Below are 21,874 nucleotides of genomic sequence, written 5' to 3'. Positions count from 1 at the left end.
TTGTTTTAAGTTTAGTAGGGCATTGGGAATTCATCCATTAGAGATAATTGGATCAGCGTTTGCAATATCATTGCTTCAACGTAATAGCGTCTACCTACTTATTTATATTCTACAGTAATCAATCAAACCCTTATGGCAGCTGTTGTATCCGTGCATATAGTAATAGATATATGTCAAGTATGTTACTCTGATCGGTAACAAAATTAAATACCTAATAAAAGTTACATAAAATCGAATCAAACATTAGATTTCTTAATAACTATATTTAACATGTCTACTTAGGATCTGAGTAGCGCGGCAAATAAACATAAATGTATAATATACGTGTCTAAAGAGGTTTATCAGAAATGTATAAATCACAATCAGTTTTGAGACGAGTGTTTGTTTGTATAATAAAATAAATTAAAGAATGTCAAGTGATTGAAGAAATTTCATCACACATTTATTTAATACTCTTTACTATAAACATATTTACCTTAATGTGAGTTTATTAGTCTCAAACTCTATATAATTTAGAGAATTATCTATAAGACCAAGCCATATTACTTACTGCAAATACTTACTTACTCTGCGATTGTTCATGAATGTAGTACCTACAACAATAATACAGTAAAAACGTTAAAGTAATTATTGTAATCAGTGATTTTTGTAAACAACAATGTTTTATAGGAATAATTTGATTTCAATACATCTAGTTTTTGTCTGCAATTAAACGGAACTGACTAAATAATATATTATATAAAAGTATAATTATACATTGATTTCCTTGACACCAAAGATTACCATAGTTGTATTCACCATATAAATTATGTTCATTACGTTGCATTACCTGTACTATTTCACTTGTTAACTACATATATTATTATCGTAAGTAATTTCCTCGTAAAGAATTCTCATTCGGGAATACTGGAAAGGCAAAATACATTCAAACTGTCCAATAAATTAAACAAGCTTATTAATTTTATTAAGTAAGTTTGTTGCTTAAATTCTGTTTCATTTCTAAATATAATACGACTATTGTAGTAATTTAATGTTTATATATCGACAACATTTTTTTAGGATTTCAACTTGTACCTTATTACATTACTAACGACCCGCGCCGTCTTCGCACGGGTGCAATGCTTATAAAAAATATATTAAGTACAGATTTTTTTGAAACCTAAAATTATCAATGTTTCTCTTGCATATGTATTATACATGTAAGCTTTGTGTTAGTTGAGTCGAAGGAGGTTGACTCAGTAAAAAAAGATATTATATTTTTTTTAATGACATAAGAAGTGTCAGTTAATTTTAAAATATTGATTTAAGACATTCATGTTATAAAAGTATTTTTTATTAATTGATGTTCATTTGGTCTCTGTTGTCTAAAAATTAAAGCAAGAACGTTGCAATTGTCGATTCACTATTTTAGGTTTGGAATACTCAGCTTTTATTATTGTATTTTTTTAATTGGTAAATTTATTTGTTACTAACACAATTAAACACTATTTTAGATGAATCAAATTGCTTAATTTGGAAAACCCATCACCTTATATACATATAAACCTTCCTCTTGAATCAATCTATCTATTAAAATATCCGCAATGAAATCCGTTCTGTAATTTTAAAGATATATATATACGAAAAAGGAACAGCGGTAAGGGTCTTTGCTTTATACATACTATTTAAGAATAATGATGATAGTAACGTCTGAAAATAAATTAACCATGTCCATATATTAAGCGACTAGCGACTTACGACTAATGACGAACATCTCAACTAATTGTTTCGAAAATTTTAAATATATCCAACGTCTAATATTATAAAAAACAGTAGGGCATTATCTAATTTGTACACTCAACAATATTTAAATAAAATAATAATATATCAAACATAATTAGCGTAATTTACCCTAGAGAGAACATCGTTGGCAACTTAAGTGAAGATTATTATTATTTAACTAATTAAATTATAAGTTATAATGGATTAATTTTATGTTATAAGTTCCGATCTATATTTTTCTCAGTTCAATTATTTAATACTTTTTGTATTATTATTATTTTATTTAAAAAACTAAAATTAATTATTATATTTTTGATAGCCTTTGAAAAGCTAAATTTAAGTTTATAATGAACGCTAAAAAAAATATCTAAAAATAAAAATCTTATATACATATTGAATTCATCAAAACAACCAAAACTTTAAGCTTGTCAATAATATAAGTAAGAAATTATTTTTAACCATATACCTACTACCTAAACATTAAAAATAATCCATTGAAATTAATATCATCGAGCCAATCGTTGGCACTCATCCAATTATTTGCACTTAACTATTTTATTTAAGGAAACGTAAAATTAAATAATCTATTCTTAATGTTTAATCAAAGAGAAATTTAAAAATATACAAAATTCAACAGTCATCTGTCATAGAACTCTACGAAAACAAAATCATGGGTGAAAAAATAGCTTCAGTTGAAAATACCGTTACCTCAATATTTTTAGGTCAGTTTGATTAAATTTTAATTATATGAACTTGAATTCCTTCTGCATTTTATTTGTCACGATCTGAGATGACTCAAATGTTTTAAAATCAATAAAATATTGGATACGCATAATACTAGAAACATTAATAGGTATTATAAATAAACTACACTTACACTTTAATTAATATAATTTACTAATAAGATGACAATATAATTTTTTTTTATTTAATAATATTGACCCAGTTCCAATTAACTGGGGAAAAAAATATACGATTGTTTTCTTTATGCCATATAGGTAGAACTGCCAATATTATAGGACTGCCAAATTGAACTTATTAGGATAAGGTGACTAATGTCCACAATGCGCCACTAAACATGAGAACATAGGATATTATGTCACTTGTGCCTATAGTTACAAATTACAATGTTTACTAGAACCAGAACACAACAATTTTGAGGATAGAATGAAAGGGTGGTTTTACCTAAACGGGCTGCACAGATACTTACCCACGAATTTATTACCAACTGAATTCAGATTCGCTATTTATGATAATTGTAAATATGATGAGATCCACTTTGAAAATTGATTCCTAAAAACCGAGTTGTAAGTTTGTAGAAGAATGCTGTGATGTCATTACTGGGTTATATACGTATATGTTATTACACGAACGTCTTTTCAGGAATATAAAACGAAACTGTAAATACGGGAAAGTGTGGTATGCCATGGAAAAAATATTTATTACTTGTGAATAAACTCTGAAAAATGAGCCAGAACCTCAAGAAATTCCAATCTATATCTATATAAATAAGAATAGACTAATAAAGTAATTGATGTTGGTAATATCACAACAGCAACGACAAGAACAGCCTCTTAATTTTCCACTCTACCTTTGGAAAGAAAGTTTGGAACATATTCCACGCTGTTCTAATGCAATGGTTGGCGGAATACACACGTGGCAGAATTTCTATAAAATTAGACACATGCAGCTTTCCACACGATGTTTTCTTACACCGCTCGGCACGAAATGAATTATAAACACAAATTAAACACATGAATATTCAGTAGTGCTTGTCTGGGTTTGAACGCGCAATCATCGGTTAAGATGCACGAGCCTAACCACTGGGCCATTTCGGCTCTTAAAACAACACAAATAAGTTTATACATCTCTGTCTCATTCTCTGTACAAGTACCTATATCACTAAATTAAACGGTTAGAGCAATGGTTTACATTGGACCAAGTAGGCAGAGCTGCGATCGGGAAACAAAATTATTTTTACACCTATACATTGTTAAGACGGGCAGCTAAAAAATAATATTCCTACAAAAATATATATACTATTTTAACTGATAGAAACCACGGTTCAGATATCACTGTATTTACTGAATTTACAGACCAGGAACGACAAAGGTCCTAATATATTACGTTAAAATGAACAACTTATCGGAATTACGTTATTTTTAGATACTATTGGGGGCTTTCTTGTGGAGCCCCCAGTTAACCCAGTTGCCCTCGACTGAATCCAGCTTTAAATGACAACAAATTTATCATTCCAAAATTCATAAACTTAATATGCCTGTAAAAGATAGAATACGCATGGAGTAAAATAATTTGATGAAAAATTTTCATCTAACTATAATTAGATGAAACATACCTGTTGTTTTTATTGTGTGTTATGAGAAACGTTCAATAATGAGATCCATGACAGTTCCGTCTTTAGCCATTTGACTACCGACCCGCAAAAACTTACAACTGTGTTACACTTAAATAATTTCTGATATCAATAAAAATAATATACCTAGATACACAACATTTGCTTAAAACCTTATTGTCTATCTTTTCAATACAAACTTTCTTGTGATCTACGAAATACCAAGATACTAAATGGAATTATTTCGTATGAAAATATTCGTTGATAAATAAATACATTGTGCGAAACCTCTATGTAACGGGTAAGATTTTACTCCGTCTACGAGATGTAGTGGGATGTCTATGAGCAAAATAACATACTTATATAGAAATTATATTTAAGTAAATACAAATATAGGAAATATCCTAATCTGATTTCGAATCGATCTTATACCAGTCTTTTCCTCCGTTAGTCGACTAAAGCTAGCCATCGAAACAGCTGAATCAATTAAGTTGTGTGAGCTTTAACTTTATTTTCAAAGTGGGTTTGGTGCCACCAAATTGGTGATATATATGATAAGATTCCATTTGAGGAGGTATTTGATTGCTTAATTCTTAACAAGTGCAGATTTCGATACGATATTTTCTTTTTATTCCTTCCCGAGTTCAATATTAATTATAAAAACAATTATGGAAATCAGTGATGTTTGCCTAAGAAACTGCAATAATCGGTTGCGATTCACGTTTGTTTATACCTAGTAAAAGTAGGCGAAAGGGCAACAGGTCACATGATGGTAAGTTGTCACCACTATAATTATAAACGCTGTTAAAAATATTAATCATTCCGTAATCCTTACATAGCCAATCGCCACCTTGTTAGCTAAGATGTTGTCTCTTGAATTAGTTAAGCTAACTGACTCACTAAATACAAAGGTTCTGTGATATCATTTTAAAACTTAATGACGCCCATTTTTAGTTTAATAATATTTAACTGCAATGACTCATTTAAATTTTCCGTTTAATCATGTTGTGATTAATGGAAAAAAAGGAAGACGATTACCTATTTTAATTATTTCTATACAGCCCGGATAGCTCAGTCGGTAGAGCATTGGACTTTTAATCCAAGGGTCCAGGGTTCAAGTCCCTGTTCGGGCGGATAACTGTTTTTTATTTTTATGTAATGTAATCATTCTTTGTTAGTTAGATATAAATAATTAATGTTTATATACGAATACTATAAATACGCAAAAAAAATATTGTCAAGGTTTTTTAATTTAATAATATGTATATTTCATAGAGTATATCTTGTTATAGCACCAAATAAAATTAAATAAAAACCGTTAATGACGTGTTAAAGACATTATTTAAACATTCAGAATTAAATGTTTTTTTTACTTACAATAAAATATATGTATTATGTATATACATTAAGACTTATTATTGTGCATTTGTATGTATTATACAAATTTTATTGACTTCAGACCCTGAACGATAGTCTGGTGACATGTCCTTTTACAAACTTAAGTCGTTATTCGAAACATAATCGTAAGTATGCGTCTGTACGTAACATAAATTTAAGAGATCCAGTTGAGTATTATGAAATAGTTATCAAAAAGTAATAAAACGATTCCGCCTTATGTTCCATAATTCCTAGGGAATTATAGACCAGTTTGAATGACAAAATCTTGTTAAAAGAAAACGAGTACGAACCTTTACAACGATTTCCAAGAATATTATGTATTTGTAGCATAACAATTTAATAAAAAAGGTCATTATCATAAATCATTTAACCATTTTATGTCAATTGTCAAGGACTGCAATTTCCCAATGCCCATGTTTTTTAATCAATTGTCAATGTCAAAATTTGTAATAAACTTCAAGTAGTTTTTCTAACGATTTTTCACATTTTCTTTGGGACTTATTTAGTCAGTCAAGTATTTCGCGGTTAATTGTTTGTGTGTAAAAACTACTGTATTAGTTTATAGTGTATAATAATAATCAATTAAAAAACTGCGAGGTATATTTTTATGTTATCTCATTGGTGATTATCTATTAATTCTTATCAGACACAATTTTTATTAATCATTTATAATAAGAACAGTATTAAGATAACTGAAACAGCGATTACGCTTTAATTAATCTCGTACTTACGTACTATATGGTGTGATCGAAGATCAAGTTATTAAAACAGGTGTATCATTTAGCGTTCTCTGATTTTATAAATCCAGGTTCTTGGATTACTTTTTACGATGGCTGTGTCTATACATAACAATATAGTATATGGTCCAGAGGAACGTCCAATTCCAGCTCACTTATCCTTTGGCCAGTTTGTATTTGATAAATTAAAAAATTCTGGTGACAATATTGCGCAGGTAAGTACAGTATTTATAATTAAATAATTATTTCGCTCTATCTCCACTTTGATTCTTCTCTTTAATATTTGTTATATTTTTGTTTTTAATTAATATGTAGTAACTTTATACATCTGTAACTCTTCTGCATGTTTGTGAAACTAAACTCCTCAATGGTCGGCCCAATTTTAATGAAATTATGTTTAAATTCTGCAATTGGGACTTAAATGTAATATTTTTTTCACCTGGACAAAATTGGAATGAGCAATTAGCAAATTATGTTGGTTTGTTTCTATATTTAAAATAAGATTTCATTCTATGTTTTATAGATCTGTGCCGAAACAGGCGAATCTGTTACTTATAGAAATATTCTTCAAAATAGTGTTAACTTGGCTGTGGCACTTCAAGAGTTAGGGTTGAAAAAGGGCGATGTAGTTGCACTTAGCAGTGAGAATCGTTTTGAGTTTACTGTTGCATCTCTGGCAATTATTTACTGTGGTGGAGTTCTGTCAACTCTTAATGTTACTTATTCTACTGGTAAGGAATCATCTTTTCACCTTTTGGGTTATGTAGTTATGCATATTATGTACTCAAGTATCTGTTGCTTTTGCAGTACTTTTGATGATCATGATCATTTCAGAATACTCAGATTACATATTGCAATTAATAAATTATATTACAAATTTTTGAGTTCTCTAATTAAGCTATTTTAAATAGTGTGTAAATAAAGTTCTTTTGTTATTTATTTTTTTACTACATAATTTTCAGTTGAAGCTGAAAATTCTAACTAATCAACACTATATGTTTTTAGGTGAAATTAGTCATATATTCCAAATTACTAAACCAAAGTTTATTTTTACATCTCCAATTACTGCACAAAACATGTATGACTGTAGCCAAGATCTACCTCATGTTGAGAAAATTATTCTCTTTGGAGAGTATGATGTTATACCCGCTATCTTTTACAATGACTTGGTAAAGAAACATGTAAATGTGGATGACTTTACACTAGTGGATGTGAATGGAGTAGATGACACAGTCGCTGTAATGTGTTCCTCTGGAACTACAGGTTTACCTAAGGGTGTAATGCTAACACATGTTAATTTCCTCACTCTATGTGCCCATATGAAGTAAGTATTTTGTACATACATTTAGATTCTATTAGTAAGATAATGTTTATAATTGTTATATTATATATCTTATTTTTCAAACACAAATTTGAAGTTAAATCTGCAGTATCTACTATCATAATATTCAATCGTTTTTTTCTGATTATTTTCATAAATTGTTGTGCTAACAAATTAGTGGTTCATATTTTAATTTATTGTTGGTTGTTGTAGTATTTCTATATACACTCATATATTAGCATTTGAAATAATTATTTTACTTTCAGGTACTATTTAGAAACTTCACAAGAAAGGAAAAACCATAAAGTGTTAAGTGGTCTGTCGCTGATACCTTGGTTCCATGCATATGGATTCATCACATCATTTGCTGTCATGTGTCTGAATGTAAAAATTGTATTTCTGGTGAGATTTGATGAAGAGCAATTTTTGGAAACAATACAAAAATACAAGGTAAATTCATATTTCAATTATAACCAATTATAGCCAAAACCATTATTGGATTATTTTATCCATAAATAAGTATGACTAATATACAATGATTTTTAATTAAAATTAAATTTCAACAGATTGTTCTTCATTTATCGCAATTTTGAAGTACAAGAGAAAATAATGATTTTCGTATTTTTTTAAATTCTATTATCTCTACCAAATCAGTGATAAATTTATATTAAATTTAGTCCTGTAATTTAACAATACAAAGTACTCACAAGAGTTTACTTGAATAGTGGATATTTTAACTTCATATTCCACTTTAAAAATATGTATTGAAAATATTTAACTTTCAGATTAACATGACTACTATAGTGCCACCATTAGCGGTATTCTTGGCCAAGCATCCTCTTGTCCCCAAATATGATTTAACATCACTCAATGAAGTGTGGTGTGGGGCAGCCCCACTGTCTAGGGAAATTCAGGCTGCTGTTTCTAAAAGGTAAGTAATAAACATAAACAAGAAATATTACCACACATTGTAAAAAACTAGCTTTTCCTTGTTAGCTGAATTTAGTTAACAACATCCTTGTAAAAAACCCATCTAGAAAATAATTTGTTTTGTGGTATAAGGCTTACATCAGACTAATATTATAGATGCAAAAGCTGCTATTGGGCTGAAGTTTTTTTACCCTGTCATTATATTTTTAACACAGACATTTTTTTTAGAACTGGAATTGGCTTTATTAGACAAGGATATGGTCTCACAGAGGTAACAATGGCATGTTGCGTGGATTTAACTAATGGGGAAAAAATGGGCTCATGTGGGACCCCTGCGCCCGGCATGAGAATAAAGGTATGAATAGTAAAGATTTAAAACAAAATTATGTTAAAGAAAAATATGTAATGGTCGAAAATATTGTTATTTATCTGCAAAGTAAATAATTTAAAAAGTAATAAATCCAAAACAATAAAAAAGACTAAATAAGTCAACTGTGTAATAAATAATTTTGTTCACAAATGTTTGCATAGTAACTTTTTCCTTAATATTCTTTTTCCCTAATTTTCTGAATCTATTGGGATAACAATTTGACACAGCTGGAGATAAATTTAATGATAACATATTACTTATACTTCACTTAAAAATTCTGGGATAGGTACTGGGAATTGACAAAAAAGCTGGTAATTTTTATTGACTTTACCCGGAATTTGGACCCAATTTCAGATCTGTAGCCTTATAAATTATCTACTAGAACAACTTTATGAAATAATACTGTATAAATATTTTTACGGCGATTTGGGTCACCCGATATGAAGTAGTGTGTCATCTTCAAGTGGTACTTGTTATAATGACGTATAAATATTTTACAAGGTACTGGATACAGAAACGAATGCCAAACTAGGTCCCGGAAAAGAAGGTGAAATATGGATCAAATCGCCCTTGGGCATGAAGGGTTACATGGGTGACAAAGCTTCCAGCGACGAACTGGTCGATAAAGAGGGATATATACGAACCGGCGACATTGGATACTACGATAATGATGGATACTTTTATATTGTGGACAGATTAAAGGAGCTCATCAAATATAAGGGTTTCCAGGTAATTGCAATAAATTATGTCGTGAGTGATACTAACTCAAAACATTTTATTTTAATTAAAATAAATGCTGTTATGCTGATCGAAGTTGCTTGGTTATTCGATTCAAGATCAAATCTAAAAAAAATGTACGAAAATTCTGAGTCACTTATTATTCGGATGCAGGACTACATACCTACGTTTCTGAACTTGTGAAGTAGTTTTAGGAGTCGACTAACTGAAAATTACACTTACTAAAATAAATAAAATCTGTCCAACAGATTCATGTAAAAAAAATAACTTAGTATTCGCCTTTCGTATTTAAAGTTTATTCAATGGTCCATAGGTGGCGCCCGCAGAATTGGAGGCGCTACTACTACGTCACGCGGGCGTGGCGGACTGCGGAGTGGTGGGGCGGCCGGACGAGGCCGTCGGCGAGCTGCCGGTCGCCTTCGTGGTGCCGCAACCGGGAGTGGAACTCACGGCCGATGAAATCACAGCCTACGTCGCGTCTAAGGTAGTAATTTAGTACTAATCATACAGTAGATGTAAATAAAGATAGTGTAGTGTACATGTATCATTAATATTTATTCATTTCGTACGTTTTATTAGAGATTATAAAATAATGTAATCCAATTGCATAAATGTTTATATGTATATGTATGTCGGAAGAGAAGGATGTCAAACAGGTGGCTTTGGTGATTAATCTGACATTTGGAAAACTATGAGCAAAATGGGTTTGCAAGTCACCATCGCATTCGATTTTTCGAGAAGTTTGTCAAATAATAATAATAACAGCTCGTGTTGTACACTTACGACTCCATTCGGTGTGACCCGCGCTTAAAAGTAAATCAGCCATCAAATACTAATTAAGAAGTATATAATTATATTCAATATATGCAATCAGTTATTGAGGCTGTTGAAAAATTAGAATAAATGCTTAAATAGATAAAGTTAACTATTATTATTGTTTAGGTGTCGCCGGCCAAGCACTTGCGCGGTGGAGTTATATTCGTTGAAGAAATACCAAAGAATCCCTCTGGTAAGATTTTGAGAAGAGAATTAAGAAAATTGTTAAGCATCAAGTTAAATAGCAAATTGTAAAAACTATGCAAAAATCCTATGGTTTCCTATTGTATAAATATACATGACAAAATGACGGATACAATATTTGATAATAGTTATAAAAATGGCATTGTCTTATATTTAGAAGTAGACTTAAAAGTTATAATAAGCTTGTCTTACGCAGCAACAATTGTAATTAATGATAATTATATTTAACCTTGTACAAAATTCCATTCTCCAAAGAAACAAGTCATTAATATTGATAACATTGCATTTAAGTTTTTTATTTATATTAAGAAAATATGTCGCATTTAATATTTTATTGTTTTCCGATTACATCAATACCTATACACGACTGGTTAATGAGTTAAGACAGGTTAAGCATGTTATGTTTAATTAAAGTTGGTGGTGAAAAATAATTTATTATTAAAATAATGTAATGGTGAAATCTTTTTTATGAATCCAAAATATCAAGCTTATTAAATTCGACTTATTATAGTTTGGGACTTATTTGTATTCAAATATTAGTATCTTAATAAAACATTGTTTTATTATTAAAAGTGTATATATTAATTATCTTCTGAATGGGTAAAAATTTATAGCATTGATTCTTGAATTATATAACATTTATATATTTTCACTTATTTGCTAGTTTATCTTTTAGCTCTTGTGGTATTCGATTCAGTGCATAGTTGTGAAGGTCAGCATTAACAGCAGCTAACACTCCAGTTTTATTAGGTCGCGACTCTGTGGCTCCATATTTGTAATTATGACCTAGGATATCGGTTAACTTGCCTCCAGCAGCAGAAAGAATTGCTTCAGGGGCACATGTATCCCATTTTTTACAGCCAGGGCTAGCAAAAACATATACGGACGCTTTTCCTTCAAGCAATTGTAAGACCTGTAAATAGAATTGTTTACATAATGTTATAATATATAATGATAACACCACCAAGATAAAACTGTGTTCATAGAATAATACAAGCTGTTGCTTGCTTCTATATTTTAAATACATATATAGATATTTTAAACTTAATGGTAAAGCAAGTCTGCTGAGTACCTTCTTTTGAAGAAAACTTTGAATGTAAATACTATTCATACTATATAAACTCTCTTCAAATACAATCTCGAGAAAAAGGACATTTAGTACCTATACAATCAGATTTACGACAACTTAAAAAACTTAAAGTAATACCTTGAATCCTGCACCACCAACTCTTAGAATTTGAGATGCATTCATTACTTGTAAAGCTTTCTCTACAACTGGATTTGAGTGACTTCTTGTTGTTGTGATGATAAGAGAGTTTGGTGGAGGAGCTGGGGTAAACCCACCAACACCAATTTCCTGCAGACCCCAGATAGTTCGTCCAGTTTTGTTTTCACTACCTACATTTTTATAATAGGGCTGGTGAATAACACCAGCAACTGGCTTTTCATTGACTGATATTCCAATAAGTACTGTCACATGTTCTAAGAAACCTGCAACAAAATCAATGACATCATTTTTTTTTACTTTTACTATTTGGTTATGCACAATCAACCATATACAACATGCAATATATATTTGCTTAATGCAGTTAAGGGAGACCACACTAGAAGGCAATAAAGTAGAAATTTATTAAACTTCTTTACAAGCAGCTATTTGTGATGCATGCACCGAAATATTATTGTGATATTAATTTCTAAACAATTGTATGTCATGATTTATTTATTTATTAAATGGTTTTTGTTGGTACACTGATTTATTTAATATATTTGTATTGTTAACACCCAAAAGATACTACCTACGATGTTCAAATTATCCATTTACCATAGTGTGACTGTAGTAAACTTAAATACCACTTGATACTTATAAATGGGTGAGTCAAATACATTTTCCATCTTTCCCAAGGATCTCTCTTCAACATAAGGGCACCTAAAATTTTTTATTCATGCTATCATCATATATCTGCTTGAATCAGAAATTTCCATTCAACATTATAAATTGTTATGTCTGTTTATAGAAAAACAAATGGCAACCCTTTTTAATAACTCAATTATGAGTTTACTCTTATTTGCTGTATTATTATTTATTTTTAAATGTTACAAAACCTTGGGTGTATTCAGAAGTTCCATCAAGAGGATCCACCCATACTACAATGTCTTCTTCCTTAATGCCTTGCAACTCTGAGGGGCATTCGAGGCGTAAAACTTCTTTATCAGCATCTATTGTTAACCAATCACTACAAACATCACCCTAAAAAGAATTAATGTTATGACAAGACTTAATTATACCTTTTTCTAATGTAAATGTAACAGAGGGAGGTCAAGAAACAAGGTCAATGAACAATGTAAATGGAAATTCTAACAAAGAATATAACCTTCATGTGAAACCTAACAATTGTTAAGAGAAGTAACATTCACTGACTTTTATTCTACAGATATGTACAAATCATATTTATTTATTTTTTTTACAACTTCTATAAATTACTAACATAAGAATGAATAACATTAAATATATACAAATATGAACTAAAACTAATTACTGTATAAATCTTGACTGTGTCTAATGGTGACAAGAATGCTAGCATATTATTTTAATTGGTTAATATTACCAAGGACTAATAAAAAATGTGTACAGTAAGTTAAGAACCAAGCGGGCTTAATAAGCGCATTTAAATCCTAATAGTACATTGGTGGTTAGAACCTAGCAACATCTTAGGAATTTCCTTTCATTGAAATTTCGAATGACAATTTAGACAAATATGTGCATCCTTCATTGGAGCAGCGTAGTTTGAATTAGATTCAAAAAGTTTTTTTTATAAAATTATAAGCCAAGCAGTGAGACATTTGAGAGTGTTTAATTTTACAAAATAGCTAAGTCAGTTTCCAAAATAAACTTTATTCAAGTAGGCTTTTACTATCACTAAGTAAAATAATACTTGATTGTAAGATAAACAGTGGACATGATACCATCTGATACTAAACTTACCTCATTATCAGGATTATCTTCTTCTCCGATTATATTAATTTTTGGATATTGCGCTGACAAAGATGCTATAATACATCTCTGAGCTGATCTGTCAGCTTCTGTTTGGTAGTCATCTTTTGCCTAAAACATTAAATATAAAACTTACGTAATAAAAAATATGAGTGTAATTTAAATATATCATCAAATACACTAACCTTTTCTACAATACCAAGTTCACCCTTGCTCATAACATCTCTTACTATTTTACCAGCTCTACCAGCTACAGATACAGATGATGCTAATAGCCTCACAATTAAAGGAACACTTGTTGACATCTTTATAAATCTATCTATAACTCTAAAAATCAATACAAAAAATAATAATTTACCAATGCTATTATGTATGTCACTATATTAAAACTCAATAACTTCTGTCTAAATTATTTATTTATACATGTCCAAAAATCGATACGTATCTAAATTTATCGATTTATGTATTTTAATCGAAGTTCAATAATTTCGATATTTTGTATTATTCGATATTTTAATCGAAAATTTTCCGATATTAGTTTTCAAAGTTCTTTTTACAACGTAGTCAAAATAGTAATAAAGAACTGTCATGAGTGTCATGTCACAGTTAACCATTTACCATAGATATAATAAAAATAGATACATTCAGTAATACCGGCACGGTAGGAGATTCACAGAATAAATAATAAAAATATAATTTTATATACCAAATATCGATTACTCAATCTGAATAATACGAGATGTTGCGCCTAGGACCATTTACAACTGTATGTCGCAAAATAGTCAGCATGGACACAGAGCTGAACTAGTTGTTATTAAATTATGAAAATATGTCAAATTTAGAAATCAGAGAGTACACACACACGGTAGATCCTCACCCGTTAAAATCCACAATATGTACTGAGACGGTAGACACTAGACACCTATGTTACAATAAATCATTTATTATAGCAGTAAAACTACACAAAGAAACTATTTTTGTTGGTAGATCCAAGGTAGATTTGTTTGTGCTATACATTGCTGCAAGATCGTATAATTAGATACAAAAATTGTACCTAGTTATCTAATGTATGGATTTTTGACACGTTTCTTAAGAAATTTGCGTTGTTTAATTGTATTGAAAAGTGAATTTTGTGGACATTAATATATGGAATTAAAATTGATATTGCGCTCTTACCGTATATTTACTTATGTTAGAACTAAGATATTATTACTTTTTTTCATATTAGAAAATTATTTATTCTTTCTTAATAGTTTTGTTAGATTCTGTACGATTTCAGTGAGCCAGAAGTATGAAATAATTTGGCTATACTGACGATCTTGTGCTAACTTATCTTATCCAATCTCTATCTCCTGATAGTCAAAACCGGTACTTTTAGGTCTAAGTGGCACTTAGCTTGAAGAGCAAAGATATTCGATACAATATATTATTTTTATTTTAACATCAGAATTGCCAAGGGATTTATAAACTTAAAATCCAATAACTTAAAAAATATTTATTGTCATAGTAACACAATTATAATAACTATAAACCATATGTATTGTAATTAATACAATAAAATGACATATAAAAACAATAAAACTTATGTGTAAATTAATATAAATCTTAATTAACTGTATAATTAATAGTAACTTAATGTAGAACCCCAACTTACTAAAAAATAAAACAAATGTTATAATTGCAATAATATCTTAGATATGGGTGAGAACCCACTGAATTTTAAGGCACTTAGTATATAAGAATGTTATTTTATAAAAATATATAATTTTGATTATAAACATTTCACATTCAATGATCCTATTCTATTACCAGTCGAGGATTCATAATTGTGCATAACACAATTAAAATATCCTTATACCATACAACTGTTATATTCATAGTGTATAAAGTTTACAGTTGCCATTAAACACTATTATTAACTTAGAATAAAACATATGCTTATATTTATGTAGTTTCTATATCCAACACCAGTATTTTTTTTATTCTTATAAAATTTCAACATTCAAAAACTATAAGCCTATAAACAGTTAAATATCTTTTGTTCATTATTCTTTATAAGAAAGACAAGCATTGCAGTAGGAGTTTCGTGTGGTGATAATATATTTACCGTTTAAAACTAGCAGTATTCATTCTTAGCAAGTTTTCATACAATAAATGCTCATAATTATTAAAAAATTATTCTACAATCCATTTCAAGTAAAGCAACATATTGAAATAACATTCCCTCAAATATTTAATTCATTGATACTGAAGATCAATTTTCTCTCTATAAATAATAGTTAGTTATATTGAATAATGACATTATATTTTGGTTTCTATTCTAGTCAAAATATTATTTAAATTAAAATACAATCATATTTTTCTGATTTAAAATAAAATATAATATTCAAAACTATTCTTAACTTTAACAAATCTTCATATTTTTTTTGATTCAGTGAAAACCATCTGATTATGCTTATAAAATAATATAAATCAGAGTGTCTTTTCACACAAAAACGAATGTAAATAAATTATATTATAAGAATTTTTTGCTTTTTTATCGATTTCAATTACATCTTTGTTTTAAATTTAATTTTTTAGAACATTTTCAACTTACTCAAGCTAAGTTCATAAGGACACCATTTTAGAAGTAATATTTTAATTAAAATCATCTTATACAGTCTATTTACGCATTTTTTTAATTTTATCATCTTCATTATCGCTGTCATCGGGCTTACTAACTTGATCGAGTATGTGGTTGATGATCTGGTCTATGGTGTGTGTGTCGAGCATGCGGGCAATGTTTTTGTCTTCTATCACGTACAGGAACAAATGCTTTGCATTTTCACGCAGGCGTTGCACGCGTGTCCATTTGTCGCGGTCAGCTGCGCGCGCTCCACAATTTTCGATTACCTTTTCTAACACCTATTATATGAAATAATTAAACACAACTTTAATAATTGAGCATTTTTGTATACTAAAGTGAGTCAAGATGGCCCAGTGGTTAGAACCCGTGCATCTTAACCGATGGTTACGGGTTCAAGCCCAGGCAAGCACCGCTGTTTCATGTGCTTAATTTGTCTTTATAATTCATCTCGTACTCAGCGGTGAAGGAAAACGTCGTGAGGAAACCTGCATGTGACAAATTTCATTGAAATTCTGCCACATGTGCATTCCACCAACCCGCATTGGTACAGCGTGGTGGAATATGTTCCAAACCTTCTCCTCAAAGGGAGAGGAGGCCTATAGCCCAGCATTGGGAATTTACAGGCTGTTGCTGTTGCCGCTGTATACTATTATACCTGCTGTCAGAACACTATTACATATTCAGATAAATAGTATTGGATGAAATTTTATTAACAAACAAAATCATGTTTTATTAAATATATAGACTATCCTATTCAGTGTCAAAGTTGGAATGTAGTTGAATTGGGATTGGCTTCGGCTATTAGTAATAACAGTAGTAATCAAATATACAATTTTTCAACTTTATATTAGGAGCAAAGATTATAAATAAGAGTAAATTTATTTCTACAACATACCACATCCACAGACTCATCAGGCCATCCAAAGCACTCAAGCATTTCATTGTCTATCAGTTGACTGAGTAACTTTTTCAAACTTTCTGCAAGTTCCTCTTCAGACATTAATGGAGAATCTTCATCTTCCTATCAAAAATACAAATACTTTTAGCATGAGCAACAAATGGCAAAATATTTAATACTTTTTAATGTATCATGAATTTCTATCGCTAGATAGTATATTATTGATGACTTAACTACAGAAATAAAAAAATAATTATTTACTTGTATCTGTTCATCTTCCATTTCTGATTGTGTTTGTTCTTGTAACCCGCCATATAGAACACCCTGACCGTAGCCTTCTAATATGCGATCTGATTCTGCATCAAGCACATTCAAAATCGACTCCAATTCTGACTTACGTACACGATCCATTCCTAAATTGGAACCCTGTCAAATTGTAAAATGTATTTATTAATAAAGCAAAGTAATTGATTTTTGCTGTATAATGTACTCAAAAAATAAATTTCGTATTTTTGCTTAACTTCCAGTAAGAATTTTAACATATGTCTCAATTTTCGACCAAACGAAACATTTATGCTTATTGATTTATAATAGGTTTTTTTTTTTAAACAACTAAACATTTAATAATGCAGATGATTCGAGAAGAATCATCTGGAGTACTATTGTTTATTTTAATATTCAGATAGGCATACGACTCCACTCCGCCTGATGGTCAGTGGAAGTGGAGTCCAATCGCGAAGATGACCAGTACAGTCAGAATGATCTAAGCCAGTCACCCTTGCCGGCCCGCGAGATGCCTCTTCACATCTCGTTTGAAGGCACCCAAATTATAAGAGGAACCCAAGTTATGAGAGGACGCAGGGCCGCGCCGCCCCTGTGTGCGAAGTGTGCGGCGCACACAGGCGCCAAGACAATAGGGGCGCCGCGCCGCCACTGCCACCTAAATTATTTTTGTTACCTATATGATTGTTTTTTGTAGTGGAGTATCGACAAGGAGTAGGTACAAAGAACATTTATTGCAGTCAAAATTAACAATTAAAAATATTCATTCAAAAATTAAATTCGTTTTTTATGATGATTCGTTAAAAAAGAGGCGCTTCATAGGTTTCGCACACAGGCGCTGCTGGGAGTCGGCGCGGCCCTGAGAGGACGGTCTACGATGCTAGATTATCAATGAAAATTACCAGCACACGTCGCACGTGCATCAAACGCTCGCGGAAGACCTGCGGGTGCGACTTGCGCACGTGTCGCACGAGCTGCTCGCCGCGCACGTAGGCGCGCGCCGCCACGCAGTACATGCAGCGCCGCGGCCGCTCCAGCGCGTGCGTGCTCATGTGCCGCCGCATGTTCGCGTCGCTGTGGAAGCGCTTCGGGCACACTTCGCATTCGTATGCTAAGAATAAAATAAAATAACTCAAATTAACATTCTGCGATTATTTTTATTTTATTGAGTGTAAGCAGTGGCGTAGCTATCCTAGGGCCTGATGGTGCAGTGCACCAGGGCCCCAGAGTTCAGGGGGCCCTCTTAACTAAACCTTAAGTTCTGTAACTAGAAAATTATGATACTGCGCACAAGACTTCTTATTTGGGATCTATAATTTTAAAGGGTAATTATTAGTTACAGAGGGATGGGAAAGAGGGGGTGAGGGCCTGATTCTTTTTCTATGCACCGGGGCCCTTCCTCACCTAGCTACGCCACAGAGTGTAAGACTCAAGCATCAAATTGTTGAGTAAAATGTAGTATAATACAATCACAATTATCACTGGTAGAATAATTTTGTAATTATTTAACATTTTAATTAGTGTAATGCATTGCCACTTTACTTTTACTACAAAATTAAATATAAAATTTTAAAGAAAGACTATGAGTGTTAAGAATACTATAATGAACTGAGTACAGAGTTCATTCATAAATTCATTCTGAATATAAAGCAAAAGTTCTTTATGCTAACCATTTTAAAAATTAAAAAAATGATTTAAGAAAGGCTTACGTTTCTCATCCAAATGCATTTTGACATGACTTTGAAGACTTTCTTCATTGCTAAATTCCTTTTTGGAATAAACGCATGATTCAATTGGACACAGTAGTTTTGTCAATCCCATGTGTTCTCTTTCATGAATTAGCAATCTGAAACATCAAATTTATTCACAGTAACACAATTTTTTAAATACAAGGTCATTACAATATAGCCACAATGTTATGTTTATGTTTGGTAAGTATTGAGAATTAAACAAAAACTTTTTAATATAAAAACTTTTAAATGACTACTAATATAAAACCACATTAATGTTTTAATATAAAAATTGTATGATTTTCTTCACCATTAAAATTATATTTACATTATTAATAGTTCCTTCATTACAAAATCAAGTTATCAAACAATATATTGGTATACCAAATTGGTTCTATCCATTGGGAGTGAGAATGCAAAACAAATAAACCTCAATTTTGTCCTAATTTGTTATGTCATTTAATACTTCCACATTTCATATATGAAATACAATACTGACATTTGAATCATGTCACCGACAAGAATCATATGACATAACAATAAATGATATAAATAAGTCTTCCTTACCTTGCCTTGGACTGGAATGATAAGCCACATTTTGTACAAGTGCTACCATTGTGTTTCTCCATGTGACGCTGTAATTGCACCTTCTGGATGTAGGATCGTTTACATATGTTGCACTTGTAAGGTTTCTCTGGCACATGAGTAAACACATGACGACGCATCACTTCTATAGTAAAGGTACTGTAGCCACACTGCAAAACCATATATTGTCTTACTTAAGTTTACTTTAAATCTGGTTTTTGGGTTTATTTCACAATTTTTTCAGTTAGTAATAGTGTGACTACTGAATGTGAAACCACTTTATATATTCTTAACTAATGTAAAACTATTTACCGAATACAAGCCCATGTTAACAGTTTTACAAAAGCACATGAAATATAACATATTTTATTGGTAGGTGAATAGATTTGTTAAGAGCATATAATAAATGTTAAATAACAAGAGGACACTTTTGTATTTAGAACCAAAATATTCTTGAGAAACATAAGTAAATAAATAAATATCATAATGGGTTTAGTAAATATTCAAGTCAGATAAGAAAAAACATCAATGCAACTAAAACTTACCACATTTATCCTCAAAGGGCAGCTTAACAAATTACAATTAAAATTATAGCTATACTTTAATGTCAATAGTTAATATCATAGGTGAAATGTATGTTACACAAGTGTATTTATTTATGTAGAAATGATTTCTTAGATAACATTCAATAATCTTAGAAAGGTGATTTAAACTGTCAATAAAATATTTTACCACATCACAAGCATATTTCTTTTCACCGTGTATTTCCAAATGTTTGGCGATGGCTCCTCGAGAACTAGTTATTTTGCCACAATGATCACACTCATATTGTGGTATTTCTGTAACAGACATATTGCATTGATTTAAATAAATGAAGCTCAAAATGATTCTTCTTTATGAATTATTTTAACAAATTATTTACATTTACCTATGTGTTTACATTGGTGATGAACAATTAATTTTGAGAAATTTCTTGTCTGAAAGTCACATAGTTTACAGCTAAAAAATTTGCTTGCTATGTGCTGCATACGAAGATGGACCATCAAGTTATCCTTCCTTGAGAATGTTGCATCACAAATCTAGAAATTAAATTCATTATCAATGTTTATAATGCACTAAACAAGATAATATGTTATATATTGTGTGACTATGCCTACTAGACATAGATAATTACAAGTACCATTGATGACGGTGTCACACTTACCTCACATGGAAACACAGATACATTTCTCCCATCACAGCCTCTCTGCATCATATGTCTTAAGACATGAGAGCGTCTTACAAACTTTTTACCACAGTGCTCACATTCAAATATCTCTCGCTGATGTATATTTTCAATGTGTTTTGTTAATATTTCTTTATTTGGACATACTACTGAACATTGACCGCAAGCAACACTGCCTGGAGCAGTGGAATGCTCATCTCGAAGATGGTTGGTATAACTCTTTTTGAATCTAAACTTCTTGTGACATTGATTGCAAGTAAATGTTGACTAAAAGAAAAGTAAACAATATGAGTGACATGCTATTACAATCATTGAAGGCTTATAGCAGCTGATATTCATTACCTTAATTGGTTTACCAACATCAGGCATCGTCAAAGGTTTTGAACAATACTTAAGGTGGCGAAGTAAATAAATTCTGGATTCAAATGTTCGACTGCAATAAGTACAAATATTTGTTTGTTCATTACATTCGTCAGCGTCATTTTCGGTCTTAATTACTGTTTCCTCGGTCTTCTTGGATTTAATATTTTTGGAACCTGGAGGCCTGCCTAATCTTTTACGTTTGCGCGGCATTCTAAAAAAACATTACCAACTTTTGCTCCTTTCTAAGAGTTTTAGTTTGCAAGTTAACTCAGATATAATTTGATATTACTTTCACTCAGGCGCTGATTTTGTTACGCTAAAGGAGTATGGCCGATTGCGTACTATATTAAATAGTTATGTTATAAAATGTAAAACAATCATTCATATTTTAAGTACAAGAATATGCAGAAAAATTGATTCTTATAGTCTCGTAATAGAGTTTCTTTTTTTTCACACATCTTGCCAGGATTAATTTTGACATCAAAATATAAAACTTGCGTCCAAGAAATTAAGACTTATTTTACTTTACATATGTTTTATAAGCC

General features: G+C 30.7%; 3 protein-coding genes and 1 non-coding gene across 6 annotated transcripts; 2 read left to right on the top strand and 2 right to left on the bottom strand.

The window, feature by feature from the left end:
- The first annotated feature begins 5,174 nt into the window (after nucleotides 1-5,174).
- Nucleotides 5,175-5,247, top strand: Trnak-uuu. The gene has a single exon. It is a non-coding gene; the product is annotated as a tRNA-Lys (tRNA).
- A 704-nt stretch (nucleotides 5,248-5,951) lies between these two features.
- On the top strand, nucleotides 5,952-10,774 carry LOC124538338 (4-coumarate--CoA ligase 1-like). 2 transcript variants are annotated; one of them, XM_047115372.1, is made up of 10 exons: nucleotides 5,952-6,109; nucleotides 6,321-6,464; nucleotides 6,773-6,980; nucleotides 7,255-7,573; nucleotides 7,837-8,020; nucleotides 8,356-8,501; nucleotides 8,729-8,855; nucleotides 9,372-9,599; nucleotides 9,922-10,092; nucleotides 10,551-10,774. In XM_047115372.1, exons 2-10 carry the CDS (start codon nucleotides 6,342-6,344, stop codon nucleotides 10,677-10,679), a joined length of 1,635 nt encoding a protein of 544 aa, XP_046971328.1. In that variant the 5' UTR covers nucleotides 5,952-6,109; nucleotides 6,321-6,341; the 3' UTR covers nucleotides 10,680-10,774. The 2 variants fall into 2 exon arrangements, with proteins under 2 accessions (XP_046971328.1, XP_046971329.1); XM_047115373.1 differs by having other exon boundaries at nucleotides 5,959-6,133.
- A 412-nt stretch (nucleotides 10,775-11,186) lies between these two features.
- On the bottom strand, nucleotides 11,187-14,888 carry LOC124538340 (3'(2'),5'-bisphosphate nucleotidase 1). 2 transcript variants are annotated; one of them, XM_047115374.1, is made up of 7 exons: nucleotides 14,797-14,888; nucleotides 13,806-13,947; nucleotides 13,612-13,731; nucleotides 12,732-12,876; nucleotides 12,451-12,555; nucleotides 11,836-12,119; nucleotides 11,187-11,541 (listed from the first exon to the last, which is right to left on the bottom strand). In XM_047115374.1, exons 2-7 carry the CDS (start codon nucleotides 13,923-13,925, stop codon nucleotides 11,278-11,280), a joined length of 1,038 nt encoding a protein of 345 aa, XP_046971330.1. In that variant the 5' UTR covers nucleotides 13,926-13,947; nucleotides 14,797-14,888; the 3' UTR covers nucleotides 11,187-11,277. The 2 variants fall into 2 exon arrangements, with proteins under 2 accessions (XP_046971330.1, XP_046971331.1); XM_047115375.1 differs by lacking the exons at nucleotides 12,451-12,555; nucleotides 14,797-14,888 and having other exon boundaries at nucleotides 13,806-14,198.
- Nucleotides 14,889-15,602: 714 nt separating this feature from the next.
- Nucleotides 15,603-21,820, bottom strand: LOC124538336 (zinc finger protein 260-like). The gene is made up of 10 exons (XM_047115368.1): nucleotides 21,309-21,820; nucleotides 20,946-21,233; nucleotides 20,670-20,820; nucleotides 20,474-20,580; nucleotides 19,724-19,911; nucleotides 19,136-19,272; nucleotides 18,329-18,537; nucleotides 17,406-17,570; nucleotides 17,142-17,267; nucleotides 15,603-16,524 (listed from the first exon to the last, which is right to left on the bottom strand). Exons 1-10 carry the CDS (start codon nucleotides 21,537-21,539, stop codon nucleotides 16,282-16,284), a joined length of 1,845 nt encoding a protein of 614 aa, XP_046971324.1. The 5' UTR covers nucleotides 21,540-21,820; the 3' UTR covers nucleotides 15,603-16,281.
- Between the last annotated feature and the right edge of the window lie 54 nt (nucleotides 21,821-21,874).

This window comes from Vanessa cardui, chromosome 20 (genome assembly GCF_905220365.1).
Source record: "Vanessa cardui chromosome 20, ilVanCard2.1, whole genome shotgun sequence".
Classification (NCBI taxonomy): domain Eukaryota; kingdom Metazoa; phylum Arthropoda; class Insecta; order Lepidoptera; family Nymphalidae; genus Vanessa; species Vanessa cardui.
The sequence above is the reverse complement of the archived record's forward strand: the minus strand, read 5'-3'. Positions and strand labels throughout refer to the sequence as shown.